The following is a 10,144-nucleotide window of genomic DNA, read 5'->3' as shown; positions in this document are numbered from 1 at the left end:
AAAAATAGTAGATGTTGGCATGGTGCTAATAAGGGAACACATTTACACTACTGGTGGAAAAGAAAACTAGTACAACCACTATGGCAAACAATACAGATATCCCTTAAATAACTAAAAGTAGAACTGCCATTTGATCCTGCATTTCCACTGCTGGACATCTATCCAGAGGAAAATAATTCATTATATGAGAAAAACCCATATACACACGTTTATAGCAGCACAATTCACAATTGCAAAACTGTTGAACCATCCTAGATTCCCATCAACCAATAGGTGGATAAAGAAAATGTGAGATAAACATACGTGTGTATGTGTTTGCATACACATACATATATATACTATGTATATATTATATATATGTATGTATATATAATATATGTATATATATCACATTGACTTTATCCACCCATTACTTTATCCATACATCCATATGTATAATGGAATACTACTCAGCCATCAAAAGAGACAAAATAAACCTGGATGCAGTTGGAGACCATTATTCTAAGTGAAGTAATTCAGGAATATAAAACCAAACAACGTATGCTCTCACTTATAAGTGGGACTGAAGCTATTAGGACACAAAGGCATAAGAATGATATAATGGGCTCCCGGAACTCAGAAGGAAAGGTAGGAGGGGGGTGAACGAGGTCAGGAGATCGAGACCATCCTGGCTAATACGGTGAAACCCCGTCTCTAATAGAAAATACAAAAAAACTAGCCGGGCGACGAGGTGGGCGCCTGTAGTCCCAGCTACTCGGGAGGCTGAGACAGGAGAATGGCGTGAACCCGGGAGGCGGAGCTTGCAGTGAGCTGAGATCCGGCCACTGCACTCCAGCCGGGGCGACAGAGCAAGACTCCATCTCAAAAAAAAAAAAAAAACACTGCACATTGGGTACAGTGTATATTGTTTGAGTAATGGGTGCATCAAAATCTGAAAAATCACCACTGAAGAACTTATAGATGTAACCAAAGACAAACTTTCACCCAAAAACTTTTGAATAACTAAAACAAAAAAGAATTTAAAAAGATGAATATTTTTAAATGATCAGAAAAATAGAATTGGCTCAAAAAACCAAACACATTGTAAAATTAGTTTGTTTTGTAGTAGAAATTAGGTATGAGTTGCTATATTTCTAATTTCACATACTTTCCACTGGGAAGTGACCAAAACTCTAAAAAGGTAAGCATTTTTTATCAAAGCTTTTAGCAAAAAAAGTGACAATGAAGCTGGATGCACAATAAAAGGTAAGCAGCACTACTCATCTCAAAATATCAACAGGAAGACAGAGACTTTTTATACAATCTAATTATTTAATAGTTTCCTCAGAGACAGTCAAAACAACACAATCCTGCATGAAATGAATCCAAAGCATGCCGAGTATGTGCAAAATAGTACTGATACTGTCAGTGCACTTCTTAATGTTCTTGTTTACATGTACAATGTTGACATGTAGTTAAGCTTAACAATTTGTTTCATATAAACTGTGAATGAGAACAATAAATTTCAATACAAGCTCAATAAATTTCAATATAAGCTCATTTGGCTTTATATCATTTTTGTTTTCCCTAATGTTTTCCTCCTTGAAGTGAAATATTTCTAATAGTTAAACAGGTACTAAATATCTGAAAAAAAATTTTTGACTTGACAAGGTAAGTTTTGAAAGATGTTTGTCACAAGAAGAAAAGAGTCTTGTATCACAACCTATACTTGTTGTAGTAAACTGAAGAAATCTCATTTATCAGGTTTCCCAGCTTCCAGCTTCAGATGTAATTAATCTCTTTTTCCCTTCTCTCCTGTTCTAACAAACTTCCAGACACAAAGCAGACATTTTGTGATGATAAATATCACAGTAGCCACACAGGCCAGCAGGAACCCAATCACATCCAAAGAGTGGTACTGGAACCAGGTGAGGTCATGGGCTGCAACCCGAAGGTGTTTGGCTCCTTTATGGCGCATAACAAATTCAATCCAGAAGACTGCTCGATCCAGGGGCTTCACTGGTTGATCATGATGAATTCTTGATAATTTCATAGCATTCTCTTTATATCTAAATGATAAACATAAAGGTATCAACATTGAAAGTAAGTTAATTTGGCCAGGCACAGTGGCTCACACCTGTAATCCCAGTACTTTGGGAGGTTGAGGCAGGTGAATCACAAGGTCAGGAGATCAAGACCATCCTGGCTAACACGAAGAAACCTTGTCTCCAATAAAAATTCAGAAACAAAAACAAAAACAAAATTTACCCAGGTGAGGTGGCACACACCTGTAGTCCCAGCTACTTGGGAGGCTGAGGCAGGAGAATCACTTGGACCCAAGAGAGGGAGGTTGCAGTGAGCCACAATTGCACCACTGCACTCTCAAAAAAGAGTTAGAGAAAATCTTCACACACTACACATACCACAAAAGATTAACATACACAGTCTACAAAGTACTTAAACAAATCAGCTGTGAGTGAGTGAGACTCCCTCTCAAAAAATAAACAAATAAATATAAAAAATAAAGTAAGTTAATTTGCTTGAGCATATCAAGTCCATGAAATATTTGTAAAGTGTCATATGATTCAATGTAAATGTAATAGAATTGACATAGAATTTGTGTATTTTAATTTGAGTCATCATAGAAAGTTTGCCTTTTAAATTACTTTTCAGAATTGACAAATATTTTTAAAGTAAAAATGGAAGTTCAGGTGAGAAAGTTACTTATTTGAGGCAGAGAACATATGAGCAATTTTATTTTTTTTTATTTTTAGTTTTTTTGAGTACATAGTAGGTGTATATATTTATGAGGTACATGAGATGTTTTGATACAAGCTGTTATGTGAAATAATCACATCATGAAGAAAAGGGTACCCATCGCTTAAGCATTTATCCTTTGTGTTATGAAATATCCAATTATGCTCCTCTGGGCCTCAACCAGGCATTCAAAATCATGCTCAGCATCATGAGCCATTTTAAGTGGTGAAAGATATATACTTAAAATACAATTTGAGAATTATCATCCTTAAGTTTCTAAAGATGAATTGTGTTATGTGGGTGAAATGCCTCATAGCCATTAGCTCTGCTTCTATTCTAATCTTTTGTGTCCTACTGTTGCCCACCCAGTAACCAGAATGATTTCTTTTTTGAAATTAAAGTCAGATTATGACACCGTCTTGGTCAAGAGTTTTGCCTGACTTTTCATCATATCAAGAATAAAATCCAACTCTGTTATATGGTTCTCAGGATCCTCCATTATCAGACACTGGCAAGCTCTTCTCCAAACACTTTCCCATGCACAGTAGGTCTTCTAGGGACTTTGACCTTATATTTTTGTTCGTTCCCATCTTAGCACCTTACACATTGTGTCCCTCTATCCACGTTTGGAATACTCTTTCTTGCAACAACCCAAGCCATGCTTCCATCTCTTTTTGAGGCAACCCTCTAAATGTTACCAATAAGACAGGCTTTCCCTGGCCACTCTATGATAGAGCCCCTAGGATTTCCTGTATTTTGTGTGCTTATTTTGAAATTATTTGACACTTAGTATCTTAAAATACATCATATGTCTTCTAAAATACATATTTAAGTATAAAACACATAAAATAATTGTACACACACTAAGTGAAACAGCTCAAAAATGTAAGATCATCGTAAACAATATTTTGAAGTGAAGATACCAATTTACCTATCTTTCAGATCATGATAGAGATAAATAAAATATGGAATATCCATATTATAAAATATATTGCTGTAAAAAGAAATGAAATGTGAATACACACAACATAAATAAAGCTAAAAACCATAAAAACAACAAAAATTGTACTTGGTGAAATAAATCATTTTTACAACATAATAAGTTGTATGATTCAATTTATATGAAATATGTAGAGAGAATATAGAGAAGGAAAGAAAATTGGTGTTAGCCTAGGGCTAAGGGGTCATGGTAAGTGACTTCTATACCATTATGGTTTCTTTTATGTTGATAAAAATGTTCTAAAATGATATAATGGTGATGGCTTCATGACTGCAAGCATACTAAATACATTTAGATTTTATACTTTAAGTAGGTCGGTTTTCTGCTGTGGAAATTAAATTTAATTATCAAGTCTGTTACAATAATGATAAAAATAAATTTTTCTGTGAGAAAACAGATATACTTTGAGACATATTAGATATCGAATTAAAGTATTTTATTATATGACTTCAAGTTTATCCTTCCTTTCTACTGTGGATTGATTATGTCACATTTATTTTGATATGTCTTCTTATCTATATCACTTTAAAATTAGTTTTGTGTAGAAAATTATTTCAATAATTGGTTATTCGTTAAATGTATGTGGTTCAAATAAAATTTTTAAATAACCACTCAACAATAAAAGCAGATTGCAGGTTGTTTAAATCATTTAAATGCTTTCAAAATCAGTCTCTATATAAAGGATAAAAGTCATACTCACTATTGACAAGAGAACCGATCTAAAAATACCACCGAGTAAAAAAAAAAGTTATACTCACAAAGGATCATTTATTACTGTCTTCAGTGCATTGAGTAAGTCTGTACTCGACATTGTGTTGAAGTCCAAACTAATAGCTGCGCCCTTGGCCTTCATGTGTGCAATGTTATCAGGTTGATCTGCAAACAATGGAACGCCCACCATAGGGATTCCATGGTAGATCGCCTCGTAGATGCCATTGGCTCCACCATGTGTTATAAAAGCTCTGGTTTTGGGATGACCTAGGATTGAAGGAATTTTAGCAAAATCATTCATAGGAATAAAATGAGAAATGCACAATGGAAGAATCTGAGTGTGACAGTGTTTCCTTGATAACACACTGAATTGAAATGAAATTGCTTTTCAGACTTCAGAGGAAGGAGCACCTAATTCTGCTGGAGATGTAAGTGAAGGCTATGTGGTGTGTTTAACTTCAGACTGAAAAAATTAATACAATATTACCAGTTGAACTAACAACAAGTGAAATTTGGACAAGGAAATATAATGTGCAAAAAAGACAAAAGCACAGAAAAGGGATGGGCATGTAAGAATGTGTTCTCATTTTTTGTTTGTTTGTTTGTTTTTTTAATGGAGACAGAGTCTCTCTCTGTCACCCAGGCTGGAGTGCAGTGGTGCAATCTCGGATCACTGCAACCTCCACCTCCCAGGTTCAGGCAATTCTCCTACTCAGCCTTCTGAGTAGCAGGGACTACAGGGAAACCACCATGCCCCATTAATTTTTTGCCTTTAATAGAGACTGAGTTTCACCATGTTGCCCAGGATGGTCTCGAACTCCTAAGTTCAGTCAATCTGCCCATGTCAGCCTCCCAAAGTGCTAGGATTACAGGCGTGAGCCACCTTTGTCCAGCCAGAATGTGTTCTCTTAAGTACAGTCATGGAGTATGATATGTGGGGTGTGCAAGGCAGCAGGCAGTGAGGTGATGGTGGTGCTAGAATTGAGGAAGGACAGGTCACACTTCATTATGAAATGTGTCAACAATTTTTGATTAAGATTAGGGATTTAATCCTACACAAAATGCAGTGTCCCTGGTGGTAGCAGAAGAACTGTTATTTTTAGTGACATATGACATATGAAATAACCCTAGAGAAGAGGAAAGTAAAGTTGTAGAAATATGAGAAAGGAAGACAACCCAGGAAGTGCCAGAACAATTCTGAGAGGAAATAACACCTGAAATAAAGATACTCTGATCATAAAGAATGTGGGTGCCTATCATAAAACGACAGCAATTATTGTTTATTCTTTTCACCCTAGGACTGGAAAATAAATATAGAGAAGTTTCATTTTATTTTTAAGTTTTTCCATAACAAATGTTCAATAGGCTTGTTTCATAATGACTATTAACATTCTAATAATCTGTTACTAATATATTCAATATTTGTTCTCCAGAGACTTACCAAGAAGGTCATTCTGGGGTAGCCACTTGTACAGCTGAGTATTGAGTCCTAAGGCATCTGGTTTATTCCCATCAAATCTCCACAGAACCTGTTACAGTGAAGAAAATATCTTATTCCATGAGAGGAGCCCAAAAGTTATAGAATGTTAGAACTCTAAAGAGATTAACAATGAGAACAAGGGATGTTAAGTAACAAGAACTACTCAGACTGATGTAAACAGAATACTCACGTTTCATTTCCTTATTTTTGTAATTAGTTAGGTATATAAGGAAATCATGTTTTTTCAAAATAGCAGCTTAGACAAATAAGATTATCAATGAAAAGTTCAAGTGTTTAAAAAGTTGTTACACTTTTCAAAAGAAAACCTATATGGGGTAAACCTCTACATGAAAAAAAGCTTAACATCACTTATCAAAACCACAAAGAGACACCATCTTACATCAGTCAGAATGGCCATTATAAAAAACTCAAAAAATAACAGATGCTGGCGATGTTGTATAGAAAAAGAAATGCTTATACTCTGCAGGAGGATGTGTAAGTTCAACCATTGTGGAAGACAGGGTGACGATTCCTCAAAATCCTAGAGGCAGAAATACTATTCAACCCAGCAATCCTATTACTGGGTATGTATCCAAAGGACTATAAATTGGAATATGCACATGTATGTTAATTACAGCACTATTCATCCTAGCAAAGACACGAAATCAATCTAAATGCCCATCAATGATGGATTGAATAAAGAAAATGTGGTATATGTACACAGTGAAATATTATGTAGCCATAGAAAAGAACAAGATCATGTCTTTTGCAGGAACATAAATGAGTTGCTGTACATTATCCTTAGCAAATAAACACAGGAACAGAAATCCAAACACCTCATGCCCCCACTTACAAGTGGAAGCTAAAAGATGAGAACGCATGAACATATAGAGAGGAACAACATATGCTGGGACTTATTGGGGGGTGGGGGTTGGGAGGAGAGAAAGGATCAGGAAAAATAACTAAAAGGTATTAGACTTCCTACTTGCATGACAAAACAGTCTGTACAACAAACGCCCAAGATATAAGTTTACCTATGTAACAAACATCCCATTTACCCTGAAATTAAAAGTTAACAAACAAAATTTAATTTTAAAAAGATAAAAAATTTTGGTAATCATATGCATTAAAATTTTTAGGTAGTCATCATTCTAGTGTGAAAAAGCAGTAACAACTTACTAATGACCTATATGCTTATTTTGTGTTATATATTTTATGAGTTTTCATCTACCAAATTTAATATTAATTTCATCTACCAAATTTAATATTAATATTTCTGAGTAATATGGGAAGTAGTTCACTTATATCTACATGTCTATAAATTATTTTAATACAGTTTGTTGCCTTTGATTGATAAAAATACAAGTCTATAAACTAAGCCACCTGGAAGAAGTTAATTAATGCTGCAAAGGTAGCATGTATAACTTCTTTGAAATTACAAATCATCAAGCACTACTTCCAAGAAAAATTTCAAGTGATAGCTTTTGACACAAATTCAGAGTATTCTCAGTATCGCTAATGTTGGATATTTTTTCAACACAGAAATGAGGAACCTATTGGACCACAAATAAAAATACAACTCTTAAATAAATTCAAAATTGTATTTTGCTGAATTTTGGTCAACTGATTGCTAACACTTAAACAGTGTGCTACAAAATGTTGACAACAGTGATTAATATGTTCTGCTATAGCCAAGACATTTTTATGTTTACATTACTAATTTTGGAAACCCTGAGGAATCCTTATAAATTAAAAAATAATTTACAGTGTTTTAAGTTCTATTTGTTACATCAGTGTTAAAGTAACTTTGAGTTTTTGGCAAAATATTAGCATAGGTCATTACAAGAAGGCTATGTCAGACAGGGAACTAAAAAGTAATTGCAAATACACATTTTATTCTATATAAAAGAAAATATGTTCCTACTATGTTCTATGGAGGCGGCATCTGAACCTGGTCCCCCGCCTGGCTTCCTTCTGCTTGAGTCCTTCCTATATTTCCTTCGGCTTCCTCCATTGGGAGGAGTTGTTAATCTCACAGTGCAGCATCTTTGTGGGGCCACATTTTATACTACACAGGGTCCACCCTCAGAGCAGGATCCATCTCCACCCTTTCCCTTTCATCTTCCTACTTCAGACATTTGCTGGGCCCAGTCCAGCAAGGCAGGCTGCTTTTTCTCTTTCTCCAGATTTGCCTGGCTGTGTGGGTCCTTATGTTAGTTGTCTGACAGCTTAGGCCGTCCTTTCTCTGAATAGTACCCTGAATATCACACAAATAGGCCTACTCCAAAATGTATAGGTAGTATATGAGGCTGGATAACATGGCAACACTAAACTGCATGATGCATGTCAGAGTTTTTAAATACCTGCTATTGTTACTGCTCTAGTGAAGTTACCAAAATGTTATGTTTTCTAACGTCTGTAGGGTGTACAACGCCCTCAGGAAATCTTAAACAAAAGGATCAAATCACAGGGGCAAAATTTGGTGATAGCACAAACCTGACACCAATATCATGATAATACTAAAGCTTTATCTGCAACTCTTAATTATATTTATTCCTGATCACAATGTTAATGCCATATTAATTACTAATGAAAAACACTCTGTATTATTTTAGCATCTTCCATATATATTTTTGATTTTGAATTAATATCTGAGATAATTAGTGCTTTCCCAATAGCTAAGTTTATAGGCAGGAAGTTTCTACAATTGGTTTCTTTACAAACTTTAACAGCCTCTTTCAGCAGTTTTTCACAACATTAAGACATTTTATCTTACCTTTTGTGGGATCTTGGCAAGGGCTGATGCAATTACATTGGCCCTTTCTTCTGACATGTTACTGACCATCGACCCCAGAGAAAACACCACAATACCATTTTCTCCAGAGCTCTGGACAAACTCTTCCATTTCCTATGAAAAAAAGAATGTGTTCTATCATAATAGATTATCAGCACAGCAAGCACTGTGAAAAAATTGGTATAAAAACTAAAAAGAGAAAATCAACTATTATCAGGAATTATTGGAGTAAAGGATGTTTTTTGACTGACTCGATTACTCAGTTTTTTTTTTTTTTTTTTTTTTTTTGCAATAAGTTTAATATTAGATAGGATGCTTCTGTTAAGGGTATTTGTATAAATATGTGTGTATGCATGTGTGTGTGTGTGCGTGTGTGTGTGTGTGTGTGTGTGAAAGAGACAAATGAAATAGAGCTATCACATAGTATTTGCGGAGATACCCAAACTCTTCATTTATAATATTATAAGTACTAATGTAGGTGCTTTAAAGTGGCACCACTTGGCTTTAATGGTATATTGTTGTTCTGCTAAATCACATATGTTTATTTTAGGCAGGTTTTCTACAGAATTATTTTAGTTGGAATTCATTAGTGGTTGACTTCCCTGACTGAGCACTGAGGAAAAGTTACTCACAGCTGGGATTGTGTAAATCTACATTTATCTTGCTATAATCCTTTACACGTCACTTAAAGTTTGTCAGAGTTTTCCAGTCCTTCTTTCAAAAAAGAAAAAAAAAGTAACTGTAAAAAGTGATGGTTAAGAATCACTGACTTTGTGGAGTCTGCCATTGTGGTTTGGAATTTCTATGAATTAATTCTAAGAGTCTCATATATAATACAGAATTGTACAGTATATAGTTAGATAGTTGAATGATCATATTTTTCATGTTATTGTTTAGCTGGAACACCTATTGCCCTGAAATCACACTGTTAAATTGATGTGCTATTTATAACTGCATGTGAGGAACTCTCGTCATCTCTTTGCTGTGTCTCAGAGGCAGCAACACTTGCACCAGAATGGGAGAGACTGCCAGGCCTTTCTGCAGAAGAGATTTGGTCACTTTCTTGAGTAGCTCACTCACACCACATACACATTTTGGTGAAAACACGCTTGGCTGGAGTTTATTGAGAATCATTCTGACTTGTGTTCCCCAATTATGCCAATTTTTAAAGTTAAATAATTTCAGATGTAATCATTGGGGTTAAACTTTCCCTTAAGTGTTCTTTACAAAACAAAGAAAAAAAATCCAAATGTTTATTTGCAGACCACATATGGCTGAGTATTTTTTAAAATATGACTTTCAATGTTAAGATATTAGTGTTAACGATGTCAGAGTCACTGTAGTACTGTTCCAGATAATACATGGGATACCCAGGTATTGTGTGTGATTGCAGTTACCTGTAGCCACATTTGATGTAACTTAT

General features: G+C 34.9%; 1 protein-coding gene across 1 annotated transcript; it reads right to left on the bottom strand.

Moving 5' to 3' along the window:
- Positions 1–1,297: 1,297 nt before the first annotated feature.
- LOC111533719 (UDP-glucuronosyltransferase 2B4) lies at positions 1,298–8,832 on the bottom strand. The gene is made up of 4 exons (XM_026452648.1): positions 8,704–8,832; positions 5,889–5,976; positions 4,495–4,714; positions 1,298–2,048 (listed from the first exon to the last, which is right to left on the bottom strand). The coding sequence occupies exons 1-4, from the start codon at positions 8,830–8,832 to the stop codon at positions 1,772–1,774; spliced, it is 714 nt and encodes a 237-aa protein (XP_026308433.1). The 3' UTR covers positions 1,298–1,771.
- Between the last annotated feature and the right edge of the window lie 1,312 nt (positions 8,833–10,144).

Source organism: Piliocolobus tephrosceles, unplaced genomic scaffold (assembly GCF_002776525.5).
Source record: "Piliocolobus tephrosceles isolate RC106 unplaced genomic scaffold, ASM277652v3 unscaffolded_38323, whole genome shotgun sequence".
Classification (NCBI taxonomy): Eukaryota; Metazoa; Chordata; class Mammalia; order Primates; family Cercopithecidae; genus Piliocolobus; species Piliocolobus tephrosceles.
This window is presented reverse-complemented; position numbering and strand designations above follow the sequence as displayed.